We start from the raw sequence: 24,237 nt of genomic DNA, 5'->3' as shown, positions 1-24,237 counted from the left end.
ATAAAGATGCTGGAGAAGGTTACTTCATTAGGGACTGTACTGATAGGACAAGGGGTAATGGGTCCAAACTTAGAGGAAGTTCAGGTTAGATACAAGGAAGAAGTTATTTTCTGTGAGGGTGGTCAGGCACTGGAACAGGTTGCCCAAAGAACTGGTAAATGCTACATCCCTGGCAGCATTCAAGGCCAGGCTGGATAAAGCCTGGGGCAACATGGTCAAGAGTGAGGTCTCATGGCAGGGGGGCTGGAACTAGATGATTTAAGGTCCTTTACAACTCAAATCATTCTATGTTTCTATGTTATCCATCTTGTCATTTTAAAAAACAAAGCAAAACAAACAAAAAAAAGGCAAAAAATAAAATCTGCCACTCACTCACCCAAAACCCTCACTCTTCTACATATACCAGGGGTTGGTCCTTTCTGCCTAAGCCTTTGACTGATGATGAAAGTTGTATGATTTAATAAGCAATATCTGAAAACATCTCAGCACAGCTGCCAGTCATGCTCTCTAGTTCTTGTGTGGAACTGCTGACTCTGAAATCCAGTGTGTATTAGAGTATTTATTCATTAGATGTGAATAGTTTCCATTAACAGTATTAGTCCTGGTTTAGACAGAATGACATAGAATTTATCACTTTAAAATCCAAATGCTTTTGCTACAGCATTTAAAAACTACATTAACTCTCAAGTATGCAGGCAAATTTAAAGAAATGATACTAAAAAAATTAGCATAGCTTTGCATTAACAAAATCCCCAAAAGATAACTAATTGCATTGTAGATTCCATATATCTCTCTCAAGACTCCATAAGTCTCACAATTCATAATACAGTATTAAATGTGATATAGTTACAAATGTCAGACTCAAAGGTTGTGCCACAGAAGAAAATCCAAAGGACCTGACTTTCTGAGGCTGATGATTACGTAGGTCTAGGCGACAGGAGTTTTGTACTTCTTGTGGAGTTTCAGTTTCACCTACATCCATTGGTCTGCTAAGGTTCCGCACCTAGGAAAATTCAAAAGGTTGCCCCTGAAAGCCAGACTGACACAACAGGAAAAAGCATTATGCAGATAGCAAATCCAATGCTTTTTCAAGTGAATCAACTTGAACAGTATTGCAAAACGATGTCCAAATGTGAGGAAATCAACATAATTATTCTGATGTCTGCATTCTTATGAAACACTTGCCAGAATTCAGTACAGATACATTACAGGCGAGAGTAACAGATGTAGCTGTTCTTTGTCTTTGCTCATCCACATATGAATGCATTAGCTGGAAAAACTTAAGCAAACAAACTCATCATCTTTCTTACCTGAAGTCAGCTCACAGTCCCAAGACAGAGCTTCAAACATCTCTAATTTAGAAGGGAAAAAATTACTTAATCTCACAGATTGGCTAGGTGTGATGAGTTCCAACCTCCTCATAACATCAGACTGCCACACATGCAAGTTGACATCAGGTAGATAATTTGGCAGATTAACTGGAATGGGACAGAATTCCCTGATTTCTGTTCATCTAACATGCCCCCAAGCCATGTTTTCACTGGAATAAGTATCACTGTGAAATATATGTTGTCTATGAGGTTTTGTATATAATATCTACTTACTTATCCCTATAAATAAAAACAGTAGGAGACAAGCAGTTTGTGAGTTCCAGCAGATGCTTTTGAAACAGTTGCTGTTTAGGGGGTCCTTACTCTTGTACAGTCTCTCCCTCTGCTCCTCCCTCTTCCTTCTGGATTAGCATTTAACATTTACACATAAAGCTTTTGATCTAGTTGTTATGTTTATGCTTGTTAGTGATCTGGTCATGGCAGAAGCCTTTTGGGTAGCAGCCAGATCCCATGACAGGAATTACATTGATTTGCAGGAGACAGCATTCCTTACTGCACCAGCAAACACAGCCAGACTGTGATGCTGGTACGTCCACAGTTCCTCCAAACCATGAAGTGATTCTATTGAGAAGTCAGTTATGTGTACTTATCAGATTACCATACGGAGAAAAAGTTCCAAAGAGCTTTGTCCACTTTCTCACTTTCCTTTGTTCTCCTAACACTCTCTTGCCATCTCGGATTCTTTCCCAGCATTTGTAATTATTGCATTAAGTGCTTACATTTCCTCATAGCTCTCTCATGGTGGGGTTGAGGGAGCAACAAGGTTCTTTCTCCCTTTTAATAAGAATCAAGATTCAGTTTTGGTTTTAATCTTACATTTTCCACTTCTCTGAAGACACGAAGGAAGTTCTCCCTTAAGACCCCTTTCAGTTCAGTTTCGTTCCATCCTCTTCTAAGAAGTTCCTCAATCAAAGAAGGGTATTTAGAAACGTCTTCCAATCCCTCAGGGAAACTGCTGGCAAGAGTCACACAAGAACATCCAACATATACCATTGAAAAACATGCAGAAAAATATTTTTAATTAGTCTTTTGCACATATTTGCATTTGGAGTGAGCTCAGTTTAGACCCAGCGCTTCCTCTGAGAAGTTAAAAAAATAATTAAGAATTCAATGGACAAACAGAAGCAGGGCTGGGATACAAAGGCTTTTTCTGCACAGATGATCCCATAAACAGAACACAACTGGGTATTCGGGAATTAAGATGCATTTGTGTATAGGTAAAACAATAGTATGGAGCATAAGACAGAAGTGCAAAACACAAAACCAAATTCATGTATGAAGTAACCCACTCTTTATCTAGCCTTTAGAGTAAAAGGAAACAGCTGCATCACAGATAAAGTTGGTACAATCCACTTTTGCAACTGAGAACAAGAGGGAACCTCCTAATACATGATGAACTAAGGAATTGAAGGCAATTCTATGTACTCTGTTGTTTACAAAGTCATTTTCCCAAAGAACATATAATTAGAATAATAACATTGTTTTGAATTCAGCAGTTTAGGCAGTGAAACAAAAGCTATTCAGAATTCTCTACTGAAGAAATTACAGTAAGCAAAATTGACCTGTGTCTTGTGCTAGTTCTTATCAAAATAAAAAAGGAATTAGAAGCTGCAAAACCTGCATTAAAAAGATGTTTTAAAATTGTATTTCTATGAATCTTTGTTTTGAGATAACTAACATTTTCTGTTATTTTTCTTATCTGTGGAGATATGGTGATAAGCATATCTCAAGAAATCTGTGTCATTACTTTCTACCAGGATTTAGGACCTTAACTCCACTACCAATCAAACTGATGGTCTCTGCAAAAATGCATGCAATAAAATTTGTCTTTTCTTTGAAAACTGTGGTTTTATTTTAGAGATTATAGTTTCAGAGTTATGATTAGCTAAGACTCATGTGAGCTGACACACTGTTCTTGTGATCCTGCTTTACAGATATGAGTCTGATTGTGACTCTCATATCAAAGTCTGTCTGACCTCAGGGAGGGGGCAGGGGAAAGAAGATTCAACAGAAAGATAGAAGGCAAAAATAGGCCAGCAAATGCCACCTAATCTGCATTTATTTCCTGTGCTGTAACAACACTAGCTCAGGAGTGAGGAGGAGAGGCTATGTTGTAAGCTGTCCACCATGCTCTGCTTGTCTCAAACACTTTTCAAGCCTCAAAAGTAGGAATGAATTCACACATTGGGCTTTCCGCACTAGAAAGTAATAGTGGAGGGAAGAGTGGTGCATCATCTCCTTAGGCTAACGTATCAACCATGTAAAGCCTGAGGCATTCTGTTATTAGTCTCTGGCTTCTCGGAGGAAATAATTTCTCTTGCTGTTTTTGTATGTGCAAACCACTGCCTAGAACTCACAATTGCGGAGTTCAGAGAGTATTAGAATCCATTTCCACATTTTTAGCACTGCTTCATACAGTTCTACAATGGAATCATTGTGCCTTGTTTTCATAAAAATTGGTTTAGTGCTCCTGACAAGACAACTCACTGTACCTCTTCAAGGCCAGGTTGGATGGGGCTTTGAGCACACTGTCCCTGTCTGTGGCAGGGGGTTGGACCTAGATGAGCTTTAAGGTCTCTTCCAACCCAAACTATTCTATGATCTCTTAGTGTACCTTCTATTTTTCCTGAAAGGATTTAAAACCTTCCTAATTTAAGGAGCAGATATCAATGTATGTGCAATTTTACTAACCGTTCTACTCCATCATAGTCACCACCAATTCCTATTGATTCTGAACCTGCAATTTTCTTTATGTGGTCAAAATGATCTGAAATAAAATGTCAAAGACAACAATATCTAAGCATCCAGCAAGAAGAAGTAGTTCAGACATATTGGAACTAGATGACTTTTCTCCTTAATCATGGGTTCTTAACCAAATCATGTTAATAAAAAGCCAAACAACATCCTGATAATACAAACTAAAATTTAATAATGCAGTTAATATATTTTACTATTGCTTAACTAGATGTTATCTGTTATTAAGGACATCAACTAGCAATCTTCAAAAATAAAAGCTACACTGATGAGATAGATATAAATGAGGGAAAAGACATGATCATCACAGCACACGATTTTCCAACAAGTATCCCACATATACAAACAGATTTTTCCTTACCTGTTACATACCTATGTTTTCCACTCCTAATTGCAAAGGTTTAAGACCTAAGAAGATTAACAACTTCTTTGGGGTTAATGGTTCTTGGCTCCCTTTGGGAGCATCATGTTCTCCAGCTACACACTTTTTAGCTCTTGCTATTGTTTAATGAATATTAGCTCCAAAATTACTTAGAGCTGGAGTAAGGTATGGGAAGGAATAAACAAGCACTAAAATTTACACTGTCTCAAAAATGACACAGACACCAGGAAATTCATAGAAGCCACCCACAAAAACTTCAGTATATTAACTTCAAACCTGCAAGGGTAGAAACATTAACAACTTTTCTGCCGCAGGCCAGTACATCTGCATTGAAAGTCACCATGATAATTCCCTTGTTCTTTTTCTGAAAGATATGAAGAGACAATGAATGGAAACTTGTGTTTCCTGCAAACCTCATGGACATCTCATGTAGAGACTTCTCCATCCACCCACCCACCCACCCATTCATCCATCCATCCACCCATCCATCCATCCATCCATCCATCCATAAGCATAATAACACTTTGTAAAAATCAAAGCTCAGATGGCAACAAAAGGCTGTGCCTCTCTGTCCTTTGCCCTGGATTCATTATATTAGCATGTAATCTGAATCAGCAGAAGTCCAGTCCATGTCAAACAAACTCAACCAGGAACTCAAAGTATTTGCAAGCACTGCATTTTTTGTAGCCAAAAAAAATACACAACCCAAATAAAATGTCTCAAGAAGCAAACGTGTAACTTGCTGCTTACGGATTTGCTTATAAGTCCAATTCAGATATGAGAAAGTGAAAAGTAAGCACCATGACTTGAACATGGAAGTTTTTCTCAGACCACTAAACCGAACAAAATAAATAAATCCCCAAATCAGAAAATCCAAATACCTTCCCAAAACAAAACAAAAACTACACACACACAAACCCAACCAACCAAAACACCGCCACCATACTGCTCACCAGTTTCTGGAGGATGTCATCAGGAACATTTCTTGAGTGATTACAAACAGAAAACGCTGAGGAATGGCTGAAAATTACTGGTGCTTTTGAGATACTCAGTGCAGCTTTAGCTGTCATATCTGAAGTATGAGATAAATCTACCAGCATACCCAGGCGATTCATCTCCTTTACCACTTCCTAAAACAGACAAGAGTGTCAGTATTAAATTTCCTTAAAGGAAACAGTTTGATATATATAAACAGATAAATACATTCTGGAGCTGTCAGCTAGTCATAAATACTCTGTGTCTGTATGGATTTCTGTTTATCTATGAATTGAACAGTCGTTTATTCACTCACAATTAACTAGCACACAACCATGTGCTCAAAATTTAGAAAACTCAGTCAATCTGTAAGTAATTTCAACTGTTATTCGTATCCCACTACTTCCACATATTCATACATTTGATATGTATTAAAAATTGTTAAAATTAAATGTAGAACTTCTTTTACACTAAAGAACACTCAGGGAGTTTGGTTTGACTGAACCCTGAGCAACTCCTAACTATCAAAAACTTCCAGTAATTAATTTTTAATAAGTTACTTTTGAAAAAATAAGGCCAGAAGTTCTTAGCTGCATGAGAGATTGCTAAGGTTAACATTTTTGAAAGAGATCCTTACTTGGCCAAATGCAGTCAGACCATTAACATTAGGGTAAAAGTTGTGCATTCCTTTAGATGATGATTCAGACCTTGGGGGGTGGGGGGGAGGTGAGGAAGGAGAAACATTATATTATTCTGGAGACCTCAGTATCAGCAACTGAAAATTCTTATGCTACACACAATAAAAATCATTACCATGTCACATAGCCAAGTGTAGGGATCATGAGCTACATAATAATCTTGTTCACAACTGTTTTTGTTTTCTGGACATTATGTCTTTATGTCCAGAACTGTTGCATGTTTGTGAAGCAATACAAGACAAGCAAAGAGATGCTTGTAAGAATTTTTCTGATTGAACAAGCATCAGGGAGCAAAGATAAACTGAAATGTCACTGCACTGACTTGCCAGCCAGAAAGCCTGCTTTTCAGCCCTCTCTGCACATAATTCTCCTTTCCCTGAGTCAGTACAAGAAGAAATTTTTACAATCCAACAAGTAGTAGGTGCTAATATTCTGATACAGAACTAAGTACTCATCTCTGATGCTGCACATGGGAGCTGTACTTTTGAGCTGGCCAGAGAGGACAGTGTTGAAGGCTGCTGACTGCTGCTGACCTACATAGCGTTTACCTCTTACCTGTATCTTATGCATTTTTAGTACTTCTTTTTTTCCTTTTTTTGCCCTATGTAGCTTTCCTAATAAAGCAAAGGGAATAGCACATTTACCATCTTTATGCTGTTAACAAGGGTTAAAAGTTCCCGAATTATCAGCATAACAAGCACTACATAACAGATCCTTCAATCTCCCACTTGGTGAATGGCAAGTGATTTACCCCAAGCCCTGTCATCCTTGACTTGGTTCAGAGTCTTTCACAGGTGAACTCTGTGTTTGTATACATCTTTCCCCACCTTGGAAAATGCCACCACTTTGCATTAGATGTGCACACAAAAACGTGACATTAGTTACCAAGGTGTATTGCAGGAATGTGTTAAAGACATGTAACGAACACCAAGGTCATAATACATCCTCAGTGTTGCCAGACTGCTGTCAATGGAGTGACCACCTTCTATTCCAATCAAACACGCAATCCTTCTACTGTCAGAGATACCTGGAAACAACAAAAGAAGATAATTCCAAAGTAATTTCATAATAGATTAGAAACAAGCAGCACAAAGTGACAGTTGTTATTGTAAATTGCAAGCATTAATACCGACATTGCATAGAGCAGGAACTTATACTACTGCATGTTTATATGGCAAGCTTTCTTACGACTGCAGTGGGCTACATCTGTGGACAGTCAGTTATTGTGGTTCAGTGGAAAAAAACAAAGTTAAAGTTACTCTTCAATGCAGGATAACTTGCCTGCTTGCAGCTATGTTTTGCACATTACTCCTACAACCCCATTTAAAACATTTCTGGTATAAGAAAGAGTGTAACCTTGGGAAGTTGTCACAAGTTCAAGCTCTTCGTAGCTGTTACACATCCTCTTGACAACATCAATTTGCTCTAAGGTCAGACGCACAGCATCCTTGTTCTGAGCGCTGCAAAGAACATACACTGACCAAAACTGAAAGAGACATTGACAAGTAAACAAGATAGCTTGTGTTTCAGCTTGGAAAATTTCAGTTGCTAATAGTGAAGTTCATGAACACAGACCAGAATCATTTCCTACAGTTTACAAGGGCAAGAGCATCTTCTCCAGACATGATTAAAGCCTCCTGACATACTCAGTTGCTCCACAGTACATACACGAAAGTGGATACAAGTTTAATTTGCTTATCGCTGAACAAAGATTTTGGATAAGGGTACACAGATTATAAAACACAAACTTCTGAAACACAGATGCTATGGAAAAGTGTCTGTGACTTTTCATATTCATAGTTTTCTCTTTTTCAATAGAAATAGCTAAAAACCAAGGCCCAGAGTATGTTTGTGATTGAGAAGGAGTCAAATGTATAAATATGTTCTCAAACTCACAACCATGGCAGTACATACCTGAGCTCCCACAAAACCAGCCTGAAGTTTCACAAGGTTTGTGTGTGTCTTGTTGAGTTCTCTTAGGTTGACTGTACTGAGTCTATTTTGGTAAAATATTCTCAGTCGCAGTACCAAGTCATTGTGGCTAGAATTAAAAACAAACAGGGCTTGTGATAGAAATAAGTTGTTCCCCTTTCTAACACAAATGTCATTTCTTCCACTGTTCATAGTCCCTTAGACCACTCACTTGCAATAATCCTTGCAGTAATATATGCTTCAAAGTCTCCTTTCTTTTGCAAACAAGCTTTATTTCTTAATTAGGACAGCAAGTAATTTTATTTTGCTTCTTCTATTTTCATAGCTACTGTGTTTCTGTATCTACGTTTCTCCCTATCGTTGCTGAAGGAGTGGAAGAATTTAAATCAGGCATCATGCTTCTTGGAAATAAGTACTTGTGGCAGAATAATCAGTGCTGCCTTTGTCAGAAGAATGAGCATTTGTGTTCCCAGGTCAAAATACACTTACCACAGACATCACTCCTTCAGGTTTTAAGAGTACCCTCTTAAAGTACAATGCCTGCTTTCTAGCTTTGTATAGAAATGGTTGCTATTGAAAGATGCCATTAAATTATGGGAAGGAGACAAGGACATTACATTAAAGGGAAACAATAACTAAGTGGTGAAACATAGTGTTCTAGGATAGATCTAATTTTCTTCATAGTGGTTGGTATGGGGCTATATTTTTGATTTCTACTGAAAGCACAAATAACACTGATAATTGAGGAATGTTTTGTAATTGCTGAGCAGTGCTTACACAGAGCCAATGCCTTTTCTGCTCATTTACTCCACCAGAGATTAGGCTGGGGGTGCAAAAGAACCTGGGAGGTTACACAGCCAGGAGACCTGACCTCAGCTGACCCAAGGGATATTCCTACCATATGATGTCATGTTCAGCATACTAATCTGGGAAAGGAGGAAGAAGGGGGTACATGATGGCATTTTTCTTCCCAAGTAACTGTTCTGCATGATGGAGCCCTTCTTTCCTGGAGATGGCTGAACACCTGCTTGGCCATGGCAAATGGTGAATGAATTCCTTTTTTCACTTTCTTTGTGCACATGGCTTTTGCTTTACCTATGAAACTGTTTTTATCTCAACCCACACATTTTTTCACCTATGCCCTTCTGATTCTCTCCCTCATTCCAGCAGGGGGGAGTGAGCAAGTGGCTGTGGAGGGCTCAGTTGCTGGCTCGGGTTAAACCACAACACCTGACCAGAACATCACAAATGCATTTAGTAAAACCTGATTCTGTAATTAAGTACCATCTGAACAAATATTCCTTCCTGATAAATCACTGCAACAGTAACTGACTGCTATATAGGTGCTAATAACATGTATCTACTGTTGCAAACACAAGTTAGCATTCCCTTCTCGCTTGTCAGATTCACAGGTTTAATTGAATGTATTTTATATACCCATCAATCAAACGTGCATCTTGCATCAGCTCGATAGCTCGCTCTCGCAGTGATTTCTCATAGCTGAATAGCACAATATCAGAGAACATCAAGAGCCACAGCAGCTTTGTTGTATTTATCTTCATTTCCATTTTCCAGTTTGCTAAAGCAAAGAGATATCACCATTATTCTCTAAGGACAATGAAACAGCAAAATTTCCAGTCTGTGGAGACTGTAGGCTTAATGCCTCTCCTTCTGGTAAGGCTCAGGTGAATTCAGCAGGAGGAAAGAAGAAAAAAAGAGAATAGTACATAGAAGGGAAAGTAGCAGCAGAAACCATAAACCAGCTACCTTCTCCCAAAGATTTGAAGGTCTCTGGCTATTGTGATTTTGCACATGTGAACGCCCTTTAAATTCTGCTGCTGCCACCAGCTGACTGCTGAAGGGAACTAACTTCGCAGTCAGACCTGGCCGGGTGAGCTAGGCAGACAACGGATTCACACATCCCAAAAAACAGCTCTCAAAACAGGGTAACAGGATAGTTTTCTCATTAGCCATTTTATTCTCATTATTTGGGAAACTTCACACTGAAATGCACACTGAAACCGTTTTTGAGAAATTCCAAAAATCAGTTGCTTCTGAGTAAATTGTATTGCTAAAACACACTGCATGTCAGAGTATTTTCAGAGGAAAGCTATTGAAATCCAACACTTTTTCATACCTTAGGAAGGACAGTGTGCGCCAGACTTGAAAGGGTCATTTTATTTCCTTGAGAAAATGGGTATTGACAGACTTCAAGAGTAAGACAAGCACCCCCTGCTCTTTTGTAAAATCAGTCAGTAAGGTTTATAAGCGTAAACTTTCTTCTGTCAACACAAAAATTTGTTTTTACTAACAAAGGAAGTTGGGTTTATGTAATCATTCTCTTCACAGGTAAAAACAAATAAAAAATAGAATCATAGAATCATAGATAATAGCCAAAATGTTGTAAAATTACAAGGCAATTGACCTTGCTTGCCCACTTGCCTTCTCTTGTCTTTAAGCTGATTTTCTAAAACAACAGGAGGTAGACATAAACCCAGGAAATGGTTTCCTGATATAAAGCCACATATTCATTTAAGAAGTCAGAGATACTCAAGGGAGATCCATGGGTAATAGTGCTATTGGAAGCAAATTCAAGTCACGCTGGGCAGATTGCCTATTGATGGCACCCTGTTTTAAATACATTTCTTTCTGCCCCTTACACGAACATTTTTATTAGAAAACCGAAGCCAAAATAAGAATAGGCCTGTAATCAGGATATTGGAAAGCAACAAAGTGAAAACCATATTATTAAAATTCTTGTATTTCCAGCCTATATAATAAATAATTTTCCTATCACCTACAATATGCAGGGTGTAAATCAAGGGAAAAGTTAAGTGGCTTATTTGCCCTGCAGATGCCTGATAAAATGTAAATGAGTTTGTGAAGGACTGTTTAATGTTAATGTTAAGGACTATTTAATTAAGCTGTTCAATTAAGATGTTTTAAAATAGAAATTAATCCATTTTGCATGCATTTTATCTCTAAAACAAAATAAAGTAAAATTTGGGGGGTGAGGAGGTGGGGTGAGGTTTTGTTTTGGTTTGAGGGTTTTTTTCATTAAGAAATTACCTCCCAAGTTGGGTTTAGAAAGGTGCAAACTGCTATTCTAACAAAATCCTGTAACTTGGACAAAAAATCCTAAGGTCTGTCTTTCGAGAAACTGGTTCAGGCCATTTCTGTTTCACAAGATTTGGGAATGTATTAAATTGTGGGACCATCTGGCAGGAAGTAATTTTGAACAGTAGGAAGACACAAGCTTCAAGCTTATGCAAAAGTCAGTGTAGATGGAGAAGCAGGTTTAAAATCAGTCCTGAAATGATCTCAAAAAGAAGCTCTAGGAGGGCTTCATAAACACAGTAGTATGCAGGCACAAATGAAGATCCAATATAAACATGATACCAGGGGAGCTGTGACACTGAAAAAAGAAAATTAATAAGCCTCACCCCTTAATGTTTCATACACGGAAAACATAATGTAAGGAATAGTACAGAGAGTATTTGTGAAGTACAGAGATCTAATGCTACATAAAGTACTCTAGAAATAGATCTGTCCTGCAAGGATGTTTGGCAGCCTATGTTTTCATTCATGAATAAACATAACAGAAATGACTGACTGAAAGTTTCTTCTCAGAGTACAAAACTTAAGGGTTTTTGGCTCAGCCCTTAGGACAATTCCTTTGGGAATCAATTTACATCAGAAGTCTGTGCATCTGAGTTTTCTCATGGGAAGGGTTTCCTGCAGGCCCACGCACTTCCCCTGGGGTTGGAATAAGGACAAGACTTCCCAAGACTGGGATGATACCCTCAGATTGTCCTTCACCAGAGCACAGCCAACTCCCTTGTGGCACTAATTTGTATAGGATTTGTACCATAGCTGACCGAAGGTCTTGTTCCTCTCATATCTGGTCTTGTTCCTCTCATATCTGCACAATATGATTATAGAGAACCTTTTGTGTTCTTCCCACATTGACTGATTGGCAGGGAAATTTTTCTGCTTCTGTTGATTGCCACAGCTTTTTTCTTGTATACAGGGAAAAGTTTATTCACAGGGTCATTTTCTATCAGTTTGTTTGTAATGCTACCTTTAACAGAAAAATACTTGAATGATCACTGGAAACAACAGAGATATGTCAATGCTGAACAAGTTGACCTCTGCTATTACTTTAACTCAGAGGAATTGAATATTTATAGATTATATATTTGGGGAAGAAAATGAGGCAGGTAACAGATATGTCGGCTTAAACACTATAATTAGGTACAGCAAAATCCATTTTTGAAATATGAGCCCTGTGTGCTACAATGACTTTATTTCCTTCTGTTACTTGTTCTCAATAAAATTCATTTATGCAAGAGGGCACATTCCAAAAGGAAAAGATAACCAGAATCCTATTGGAATCCTACATGCATTTAAATCTGCAGAAGTTTGCTTACTGTTGATTTATTTCAATTAACCTCATGCAGAGAACTGGAAGATACTATGCAGTGGGAATATAAAGTAAACCAGGCCCAAGAGCCTGCTATTTCTCTTGTGAAACTCCTCTCTCCCTGCCCTGGGATAGGTAAAGCAAAGCATGCCGTTAGTCCCTCTTCTTCCTTTCAGCTCCATTCCAGCTACACAACACAGGCTTGCAACATTCAGACACACAACATGGAAGAGATAAGGAGGGAAGCCAACCGTTTTTTTCACGTTACACTTCAGAGTCAAAATATCTTTTACGTATCTGCCTTTGCATCTCTCATTGAGAGCATAACTGCAACTGCTTTTCATCCCCATCATACCCCTACACACAGGATAGGCATTGCAATTTTAGGGCATCAAGCTTAGAAAAGCCATCAGCCCACAGCCCAGAATAAAAAATGACAGTCCCTGGAGAGCTAAATGGGCACAGAGTGAGTCTTTGCAGACACACACTACAGAAAGAAAGCTTTACTTCACACTAGCTAGCTTCTACCATTGGTTTATGTTCTTCAGGATCTTAACAGCAGGAAGTTCATTGAGTGTTCCCACATCGGGAAGAACAGAGCTATAACGAAACAGGATGGTCATATGTGCCATATAAGGATGCAACAGTTTGCTGTTTTAAAATAGATACATTTTAATGGAAACTTTTACAGTAAAAAAAGTTTTTCTGTGTGCTTCGGTCATTTATCATCTTCAGAAGTATGGGCAAGCTTCCTGGCCCCTCTTCTCCTTTCCAGCAGGCAGACGGTTCAGTAAACTGCCGTTATTTAAGTGCAGCAAATCTCAGTTAGAAATGGCATACCTTTCATCCCAGCTGACGTCCTTATCTTCCTTCTTGTTCTTTATTAAAACACTTCATGGCATACTCAAATTTCTTGAATTATTGTGCCAAATCAAACACATAAAGTGCAATAAATCAGAGGTTCACTCCCTCACACAGTCCAGTTATGCTGAGATCTCATGCAGATATTCATAATGTAGCTCTGAATTAATTACCTCACATCACAGCTTAATTGCCATAGCATAGACAACACAAGGTGACCAGGACCCTAATTTTTCCTTGCTGACCTATTCCTTAAGTAATAAGTTCAGTTAGTAACACATAAATATTAAGTATATTTTAGGAGCAGAACACATGCATCATACTATGAAGTATGTTTTTCAGAAAAGATAACAACCCCTTTGAAAGTCACCTTGTCAACAAAATAGTCTTTCAAATCTTTGTCAAATCTTGCTTGAAATTCCTTTCATCATCACCAGCCCTGAATCATGCCAGGTTTATGTTCCTCTGCTTAGAAACCTCCTGTTAAATTTATAGCTTAAAACAGGAATAAAAAGAATAAACACAGTAATGGTGGGAAGGCATTTCAGGATCTCTAGGAAAGAGAAAGCAACAAGTAGGATAGCTTGTATCAAACTTCCTGGGAAAGGGGAACTCAGTAAAGGCAATCATAGTACTTTTATATAAAGTCACTCTTAGCTTTCAGCCTTGAGTTTTGATGCATCCTTGGATATTCCATAAGATATCTACATGCATGTAGATTGCAAGTTTTTCAGATGAAGGATAACCTCAGTCAGGAAGACTTCTTTGCAAATTCTTTATATAGGAGATTCATTGTTTCTCCTTTAAAACAATTCCATAACAAATGTTATTATTACATATAAAAATTATGTTTTAACTCCAGAAATATTTCTCAGAACTTCCCTTAAAAAAGAACAACTACTGATTTTTTTTTCTGTTGGTTCTCATACCTTACTTCACCATGGTTTTTTCCTGTCCATGTTTTTTTAGACTTTCTGACAAATTCAGATTGCTGAATCTGGTAATTTTGAAGTAAACAGAATCTCTGCTAATGCTACACTTTTTTTTTTTATCTAACTGCTAATGATGAGGACAATTTTCTTAGAAAACTTATCAAAAGTCTTTTAACTTTAAGATAGATACACTTCATGGCATAATTTCCCAAAGGCAGAACAAACCAGAACAACCTGACAGCTACTTCTATAGCACTGTAGCAGACCATATTTTATCAGACAAAACTGTGTCAAGCTTAGGAGTGCTGACCTCAGTGGAAGAGCTGGCCAGAAGTGTTTGATGCAAGGAGTCAGCTTGCTTCTTTGGTAGTGTGCAGTCTTCGCTTTCTCAGATCTGGTGATATGGCTTACCTGGAACACAAACCAGAACCTGTTGAATAGTACGAGTGGACTTCAGCAAACAACTACTCCAGGGTTCCCCTCTGCAAATATACTTTCTACTGTATGGATCACAACAGGTTTCAAAGCTGTGGACAGCAGATTATATGAAATGAATGCTTTCCCTCCCAGCCACCCCATTTTAGCCCCTGGCCCCAAGGTCCTGTCCCTTGTTTAACATGTGCTCTTCTGCATGCCAGGATCAGTCCAAGCTGTACCCCCTCCTGCCCCTACCCCTGACAGACTCATTCATTTTGGCAGAGTTTTGCCCGGTTTCAAAATACTTCTATTACTCTGGAAATGTCTTGATTCTGAGCATTAACAGCCAAGTTTTACCAAAATGCATGCAACCTGTGGAAATACTGCCGTTACAGGAAGTTGCTCTTATAGGAGGTAACACACTTCATTTCAGCAAAAGAAGGCCTACTTAACACTTGTGCCACAGAGGAGTTTACTCGTCTCTCCCTCAGAGCTGTGTTAAGCAGCACACTCGAGTAAGAATGCTCAGTAGAGATTGTCACAAGCAGTTCTAAAAAGAGATTATTTTCAAAACACACCATAGCCTGACTTCCCCCCCCCCCCCCCCCCCCCCCCCTTTTCCTTCTTTGTGGTGCCCATGTTTTTCCAATCTAAAAGAGAGCACTTTGTTTTATTCTGGTAGTGGCATGCAAGTGAAAGATTCCAAGAAACAGCAATTCCTGGAAACACAGTGATCCTTGAAAACCTTCCTCAGATGGGAGTGTAGTCTTACAGAATAAGCTTTTCTTCCATAAACATGCATCAGAAATATACATGCATTGTGAGACCCCAAAACTTCAGTGAAACAGCACTTCTACAGACGTGTGAAGGACAGACATCAACCAGAAGTTGGGTGTTTTTCTACTTCATGCGGCTGTAGAGATTTCTTTCAAATGCGGAAGCAGAAATATAAACTTCCCTTCTTACCACAGACTTTGTTACCACAGTGAAAAAAAAAAACCTTGTATCTCTAATCCAGAAAATGCCAAATTTGGTCATGGCTGCTCAGCATGCAAAATGTCAAAAAAGAAAGGCCAAAAAAATCGCTCAAGCAGCAGAATTCTTGCAATCTGGCAACACAAACTAGTTTCTGCAGGCAATTTTTGGTTTCAAATTCCTCAAACCAAGAATATAGATCAGATCTGCAACCTGTACCTGTAGAACTCCGCCAGACCCTGACAAACTCACTTTAAAGGGAACACTAAGATTGTGGCATTGTGCAGTATAACTACTATTCTAGAAATCCACATCATTTGTCAGTTCAAAATACTTAATGAGAAAGTAACAAAATAACACTGTTCTGATGGTATAGAAACTGCTGCACATTATAAATTTTGGTCCAAATATTTACTATTTTTCCATCAATATGAAATCTATAGTGATATTTGGGAAGATTTTTACAAAATGCTATTCCTGGTAGCTACAAGAGTTCCCTATAGATTTTTTATATAAAAGTACTTTCAAAGCTTCATGCAAAATATTCTTTATAGTTTGACAGTTAGACTCATTTGCCTTTGAAACTTAGGTAAAAGTGTTTAGGTAAAAAAAGACCCTTAAGTGTACCATCATTCAGAAATCAGTTCTTGAAAACTGGAATATTGCAAACCACACAAAATTAAGATCACAGCATATTAGGCACCCCTAGTTAAACCCCATTTAAAATACAAAACCCACACAGCTTTTTCCATTATGACTGCTGAGCAGAGCTGAAAAGTGAAGTTGACATGAGATTTATAGCTTTTTCTTCTTTATCTAAAGGCTCCTTGGAGCAGGTTACCTTCTTAGGAAAATGTTGCAGTCAAAATCCACATTCCACTGCGCTGGATGCAACAGCTAAGCTTGGCACCAGGGCCTTGTCACATCAGAGTGGCGACCAAGAAACATCCTCTAGTTCTCTAGTTCACATGTCACAGGATTCTACACTCAACAGGCATTTGGAGACAGCCTCTTTCAGAGATACAAAGTCTGAAAAAGTTCTGGCTCAGCCCACACAGGGAACCACAGACTTGCGTGCTCGAACCCAGCACTTCCTCCCTCTTGTGGCAGGCTGTTTCTGCAATACATTGTGCATCCGCTCACTGACATATGGTGTGTTAAACACTGCTCTGAGGATGTTGTTTAGAAATAGGTGCCACTCACTGCAGAATAATTTCTTTGGGGGTGGGGGGCAATTCTGGTGGGATGTCATCTAGTCCAGCCACCTAATCCCAGCCAAGGCAACATCAAAGTTAGATCAGGTTGCTCAGATTCTTGCTCAGTGGAGGTTTTGATGTCTTCAAGGAAAAAAGACTATTTAACCTTTCCAGGCCTCTGTTCCACTGCTTGCTTATTGACATTGTGATTTTCCCCACCACCACCCTTATATTCAACGGGAATCTCCCTCACTGCAATATGTGATGGTTGCCTCTCATTCTCTCCCTGACCTGCTCTGACAAGAGTCTCTTAGATTTGCATTTACAGATACAGATACACATATGCATCTTACTGCTGACCTCATTTTTACCATATCAACCATACCTAAACCAATAAAAATCTACTCCTTGTTACCACATCTGGTGGATTTTAATCAGGGTTTACAGTGCCATTGTATGATACCTGCAACAGACAAGATGCTCCATAAGTACAGGTGACCTTTTCAAATACACTTATGCCTCTGAACCTACTGGGACTTTTCACACCCTTTGTGGGAGCTGACAGTCTGGAAACAAAGAAATCCATACATAAACATGATCCTGCAGTCTCACAAGAAATAAGATTTGCTTATCTACAGAAAACCGAAAGGGTATCATGCTTTTATTTATTATTCCATTGCAGAGAAGTAACCTAGCCTCACAATCAAACCTCCACAGGCACATTGCATGAGCCGTATCTTAACAGGAACATAAGTTTATCATCAATCATCTGGTTCCCACTATCTGGAAAACTTAAAAAGCACTCACCGTATCACATTTAATTGTGCTGCACATCACTAAGTTAGTAACCTTCGCTTATAAATATCAACTCAAGCGACTAAAGAACCCTAAATAATACGAATTTAGTATCACAAATTTAATATCAAGAGAAGATATGTTCTTTAGGAAATATCTTCTACCTAATCTGAAGCTTGTCCAAGCTACGTCCATATTTATGCCTATGACAGGAAACTATCTCCCAAATTTAATTTAAACCATCAAATAATAGCTCAGATTAATTTTCCCACTTGTGATCTAGTTCTAGCTCATGTTTACTTGTTGATTTTCAACTTTCCAAATTCTCATCCCCTTCTTCCAAAGTAAGTAACCATTGCATAACCATCCCCATTTGCAAATTATTTTCCTATTTATTTTTTTCCATTGCAAAGTCAAGTTTGATCTCATTTCTACCTAAAACTCTGTGTTTCCACATTCCTCCAGGAAAATGAGCTGATCAAATCCTTGCTCAAGAGCAGGTTTTGCTAAGCCACTAAGCTTCTGTTTGTATATTTAACAGCTCACCTCTTTGCAGATTCAGAATGTAACAGATTTTTTATAGCTGCTATAGGACAAATTCCTCCTTTAGTTCACAGTCAGGTTTTTTCTATCTTTCTATTCCAATAGTCCTAGATGAGTCTTAGCAGCTGCTTGTGTATAATAATTCTTATGATTTTATGTCAGTGTAATTCCATGGGGAAGCCAAGTCAGTTATTCTGTAACATGCTGGAGAGCAGGACAGTAAATCAAGAAACTTGGGGTTGGGCTGTTTTTTTTTTTCAGTTTAACAAAATATATTGAGGTAGCCTAAGTTTTATAAAAATCTTTCCAAGTGCCAATCCTGTAATTAATATTCCAAATGAAACAATAGCTTTTGCATTTATACACACACCTGCTCAGAGTTAAAACTAGAACTAACTATTTGTAGGAAAATTCTCATTAAAAGAATCCACCTTCACTTGCCACACTCCTTGGGAGGAAGCATACTCTGTCCCACTGCTCCTCCTCTCCATCCCACCCACACCAAAGCAAACCACTCCAAGTCAGCTCCAACTTACCTTTTTGGTAGTTAGTGAGGATGTGTAAGTTCACGCATCAAACCTCCTGCCCTGCCTGCTTTTCTATTCTTCCTCCCACATCTCACACACTATCTCCCAGTCCGTGATTACACATGTGCATTGGAAAAGCAAGAACTGCCCTCAAACGACTTGGGGTCTATGAAGGCAAGGATTTACCAGAAAAAGCTCAGACTTTGGAAAGCCACTAAACAGGTCTCATATCCATCTTGACAATACTCAGGGTCGCTGCAAGAAAAGTATCAGTAGGGGATTAAAAGAAAAAAAAAAGAAGAAGTAATAAGCCATTATTTATGTTTTTAGGAGGTGATTCCTTAACAATATTCTTAATCTCATGCCTGTTTTTCAGCTCTGACAGATGGTGAAAGCACATGTGTTTCACTTCCTCCTCTCCTGGCCCAGGGATTTTTACTGATCCAAGCTTTTTGAAGTGGCCCCAGTGCCTAAGTGCAAGAGCAGTGAACTAAATATGAGTAGGGTTACAGAAGGTCTAATATTGACTACTTCCTATACCACAACATAGCTATAAATACAACAGACATGCATTATATGGTAGACTGCTACTGTATTTACACTGAAACACATTCATGCTCTTATACTAAGTTGCTAAATAATCAGTTGTCTACTTGTCACTTTGTTAGCATTTCCTAAAGGCTTATGGAATGACCTTGCTATGTATCTGCAACCTAATCTACCAGGCACGCATACAAGCAGAGGTTACTTTCATACTTCAGAAGTATTATGAACCTAAAGGTAGCATAGAAATAAATTGACTGATTGTGCCTCTTGTCCAAATTGCACTGAACAAACTGGAAACTACGTAAAATTGATCAAAGCCTGTCAAAGGCTTTCAGAGAAATTATTAAACCAAATCTAAAAAATCTAAAATTTAATGCAAGTATTTTAAGTTAGCTGCCCCAGAATATGACATGAAGCACATGCATGTGCTCTTAAACAGCCAGAGCTGTGGGCAAATAAATTATTTTATTTATTTATTTACTTACTTACTTACAGAAGTGTAGTTAAAAGCCTTCTGATTACCTTTGTCTTGGGATAGCTTTGTTAGGCCAGAAAATTTACCATCTTAGGTTCCATTGTTTCTGAGGAACTTTAGCATCTATACAGTATATTGTGTTGCTTAAGAACAGGTTTCTTTAATTGAGGAATTAGGCAGTAATCTGAATAAGGTAGTAGGTAGAAAATTGCTGTGGTTCTGTTGGAAAGATAGCTCCCATGCAGCTCTGAGAGAAAAATTACCATGGAAACCTTTTGCTAAGATAATATTGAAGTGCAGCATGTACACTTACATCTGTCCTTTTGTAATAAGCAGCATTTTGTGATGCAGTCTGAAATGACTAAAAAGGCTATTTACACAGCAAGAGATGAGGACTTATTCAGGAGAATTACTGCAGAATTTTGTTATGCCTCAGAGATGGCCAGCTGGCAGTGTATGTTGTTACAGAAAGAGCAGTATTAGGAGATGGACCACACAAGTCATCTTCCCTAAACAGCTAGGTAAAGTCAAATTGATAAACTCAGAGGAGAAACAGGTTTGTGAACTTCATGCAGCCATAGAATGATCTGTTTTTCAGATCAGTATGGACTAAGCTCATAAACTACAGAGAAGCTGTAGTACCTTCTCACCTTTCATCATCTAAACACCAGCAAGCTTGGTATTTAACAAGGGCAGCAGCACCTCTCCGGGGTGAGGTCCAGTTCTGGCTTTCACAACACAAGTAGATCTCTTCAAACTCTGCACTGGGATTTGATTACCCTTTGCATAGAGTTATATATGTGTTTACAAATGTATCACAAGACCCAGATAGAGACATCTTGTTCTTTTGGGTAAGAAAGACCAAAATGTGAGACATTACTCATACCACTTTGACCACACTGAGTTCATAAAAGAGCTGTGCACAAAACCACAACAGCACACAGGAAGATGTGTTGTCTTGAATCTTAGAACGCAAGCCAGGATATGTTCCTTATTCTCTAAAGAATAACCAGCAAATATCAGCAACCATCCGGGTTTCAAGTTTGTTATGATTTTGGCATCTGCTTGTCCTAGTTTTGTATATACCCGCCACTACTTTATGCCTAACAGTCTTCTCTTTCTGAGCTTTATTCCAGTATAATTTCTATTAGACCCACGATCATAATTCGTTTCTTGGTTGGTCATAAATTAATAACAAATTTTGTTAAAATCATGTCCTCCTTACTGGAAAGGTAGATGCATGGTAGCTATTGCCAATTATAAATACTCTATAAACTACTTTTACCTTTCCTAGAATTTATAACAAAAGTAAACCGACTCCATTTGAACAGCCAAAACCATTGTATCCACAGTTTGTTTGCAGCCTTTCTTCTGACACTTTTATTCACACGTGCAACCATGACACCTCTTACACAGAGTAAGGTTTCTGTCTGTACTTTGAATTCTCACAGTTCTCAAGTTACCATTGTTTCAAGAAAGGAGCTCTTGGGACTCAAACTGTAGACTAAGCATCTAGCTAAGGCTGAAAAACCTGTCAATGAAGTGAAATCTTATTTCTTAGTCTAATTTGTCACATAGAAAAGATTTCTGTGAATATTTTGAACATATTCTCCAGTAACAGGGAAGTATTGTTACTGATTCTTTACGAAAAGCAAAAGGTTTCACTAAAAGGTTTGAGTAACAAATCAAAGATAGCCGAACAGCTCTACTTCAGTCTTCCTAGTGAGTTATTCAGACTGAATATATTTCTGCCAGTAGTGCTCTTTGAAGATTCTCACTGGAGTTCACAGAAAAATGCACTCAGAAGTTCCCACCATGTATGTACAACTAGCATAGAAAAGCACAAAGACAGTTAAATGAAAGAATCAGATCTTGGATTACTGGGTCGTACACTGTGGGAGCTGGAGGATTTCAAACACAAGTTAAAACGGATTTTGACAAATTACCCTTTATATTACCTAGAGCAATGCAGAGAGAAGGATGCAGGTTATTTATAGTATTCACCAATAGTTTTGATTTTTTTTTATGTATAACAATATGGAGCTTAACTAAAATCACTCTTCCATGCAACTTCACTGAGCACCTAATCACAAAAGTCTGAATCATCTAAGGCATATACAACCTTCCCTAACCTAGATAATATGCTACATAACAAATCTAAAACCTATACTATAAATTGGTGCAAGTTTCACACAGCTGTCTTTCTAGTCCTAGTGAAGAAGCTAAATTACAATAAGGTGAAAACAGCATGAAATTAACCTGCAAAAATGCATTTTGAAGACTGAATAGTCTAGTCACAGAAGACAGGGAGCAAAAGACATTCTAGTTTGGGGATTTTTTGAGTTGTTTTTTGTTGGGTTTTTTTTGGGGGGGGGGGTTGGGGGTTTGTTTGTTGGTTTGGTTGTGGGGTTTTGGTTTTTTTTTTCAAATAATAGACCCAGCCAGAAAACAAAATTTTTAATTTTTTTTTTTTTTAAGTATCAGGTAAACTTTTTTAGCAAAGCACAGGAAATGTATGAGAGTTATTGAGGGCCTTAGGCCATTTAGCAGAACATACATTTAAGTTTTCTTTGTTAGCAGACTGTACATTCTGACATGAGAAAGCCTTTATCTTACCATACAAGAGATAAAAGACCTTGGCAAATATATTATTATCAGTTGTTTTGGTAACTATATGGCAGACTGCTCAGAGGAAGATTGGACAAAATGTTTCCACTCTCTTGGTCTCCATCAGATTGAATGTGATCTTGTTTGTTACCAATATTATTTTCTATCTTAGAAACTGGCTTTAAAAGTCATTATAAAACAGCTCTTCAAGGATCTGAAAAGTAAAGATCTGATTTGCTTTGGAGCTTTTTACAGGCACACTCTTTCAGACAACTGCTTGAATGAGCCACATATGTCTATGGTTTAGGTGATGCAAAATTATGTATACAGTGAAGTAGTAATTCATTAGAAGTTGGTTTTTGTTTAGTTTGGGTTTGGGTTTTTTAACTGTTTTCCCACAGCACACATCATTCAGGAAATGAATTGTTTTCCTGTTCTGAAATACACTGCCTGCACCTGATGATTGAATAAAAGCAAGACAGGCTATCAACTCACAGTCTACATGTTCAGTCCTATGGCCTGAAATTCCTATAAGGCCTCCTAAGAGATTTTTAGAAATACTTCTTATTTTAATGGCATTCCACCAGGAATGAAGACTGATTCTTAGCATAATTTATGTGCTAAGACACCTGCAAAATGCATAAACTACATAGGTCATTCTGAAGATGCTTCAACATATAGAATAGAAAATAATTCAGCAATACCTTCACTCTGTTACAGAGCAAACCAAAATAGTTTCTTTGGAAAACTGAGACTGTTCCATAAATCTATGTGAAGGTAAACTTATGATGTTTTATGTTTATGCATTAAAATGGATAAAAGCTAGAATTTGCAAGAGCTGACATTCCTGGAAAGAAGTATGCTCCTGAAAGCCATGCAGATACAGCACTGAAGGACTTGGAATCCAAAGGACTTTTCTTAGTTCAACATACCTTCTACTAAGTCAGCCATTTCTTTGCTTAACAGTCAAAAAAATAAGTTAGAATTTTATCTATAATGATTTAACCTATGGAAACAGGTTAACAGGGAAAGGGAAGAATATTAACTTTGGATCAGTTCCATGCAAATTTTTAGTGAAATATAATGTGAAATTCTGACAGACCAGTAAATTTCCACAGTTTAGCTTATCGTATTTTAGGTTATGTGTTTGCAAGGAAGTACTGCAGGCCAGTAGAAGCCAATTTGGAAAGTGACTGTGGTACAAGCCCCAAGAATCAGGGGTAATTAGCACTCTCAGTTCAGAAGCGCACTTACCCAAATTTCTTGTCCTTTGTCCTTCCTGGGCTTGGAAAGCACAAAACATTTTTTCTTTGTTTGTCACAATTTCAGTATTTAGACTGTATTTACATTTAAGAATATGCTTTGGTTTGCTATTGTTACATATGAAGTTACTTTATATACTATACTGAATAAGCTCATACCTCACTCAACGCTTCAGCAACACAAAGAGGGTCATTAAGCCAGCCAAACAGTTCTGTGATTGTACTATTTTTCTCTTTCATAAGAGAATTTATTCCAGTGATCTAATTTATATATTCCAGTGATCTATATTTATTTAGAATTTATTCATTAGTGATCTAATAGATTAAGAATCAATCAATAAGCCTGTATCTGCTTTAAATCCTGTCTGTACCATCTCAACGGCAACATCACAGGGCTCAGAGCATCTGTGCTTGAGGTTGTCATTCATTAAAAGGACTCTCCTCAGATATGCTCGATTTAAACCCCTTTCATTGGGAATGTGTTTTACAGCCTAATAAATGCTTCAGATCAGGTTGAAACTCTTCAGAAGAGACCAAGTGACTGAT

At 38.0% G+C, this 24,237-nt stretch overlaps 1 protein-coding gene across 2 annotated transcripts; it reads right to left on the bottom strand.

The window, feature by feature from the left end:
* Positions 1-539: 539 nt before the first annotated feature.
* On the bottom strand, positions 540-16,735 carry LOC101868433 (dipeptidase 2). 2 transcript variants are annotated; one of them, XM_031052016.1, is made up of 12 exons: positions 16,582-16,735; positions 14,659-14,759; positions 9,570-9,711; positions 8,115-8,241; positions 7,557-7,686; positions 7,086-7,227; positions 6,140-6,209; positions 5,481-5,657; positions 4,804-4,891; positions 4,083-4,158; positions 2,208-2,346; positions 540-1,003 (listed from the first exon to the last, which is right to left on the bottom strand). In XM_031052016.1, exons 3-12 carry the CDS (start codon positions 9,698-9,700, stop codon positions 812-814), a joined length of 1,272 nt encoding a protein of 423 aa, XP_030907876.1. In that variant the 5' UTR covers positions 9,701-9,711; positions 14,659-14,759; positions 16,582-16,735; the 3' UTR covers positions 540-811. The 2 variants fall into 2 exon arrangements, with proteins under 2 accessions (XP_030907876.1, XP_005152289.2); XM_005152232.3 differs by having other exon boundaries at positions 2,208-2,343.
* Positions 16,736-24,237: the final 7,502 nt, after the last annotated feature.

The sequence above is a fragment of the Melopsittacus undulatus genome, chromosome Z (assembly GCF_012275295.1).
Source record: "Melopsittacus undulatus isolate bMelUnd1 chromosome Z, bMelUnd1.mat.Z, whole genome shotgun sequence".
Taxonomy (NCBI): domain Eukaryota; kingdom Metazoa; phylum Chordata; class Aves; order Psittaciformes; family Psittaculidae; genus Melopsittacus; species Melopsittacus undulatus.
The sequence above is the reverse complement of the archived record's forward strand: the minus strand, read 5'-3'. Positions and strand labels throughout refer to the sequence as shown.

What these genes read in the sequence shown, in the direction of transcription:
- LOC101868433 (XM_031052016.1), bottom strand. Translation starts at nt 9,700, where the DNA reads ATGGAAATGAAGATAAATACAACAAAGCTGCTGTGGCTCTTGATGTTC. An exon ending in GTCTGACTGCATTTGGCCAA is followed by an intron (nt 5,658 to 6,139) that starts GTAAGGATCTCT and finishes TGTCTGTTTTAG; the next exon opens with GAAGTGGTAAAGGAGATGAA. An exon ending in TCTTCAGAGAAGTGGAAAAT is followed by an intron (nt 1,004 to 2,207) that starts GTAAGATTAAAA and finishes GAATTTTCCTAG; the next exon opens with GTGCGGAACCTTAGCAGACC.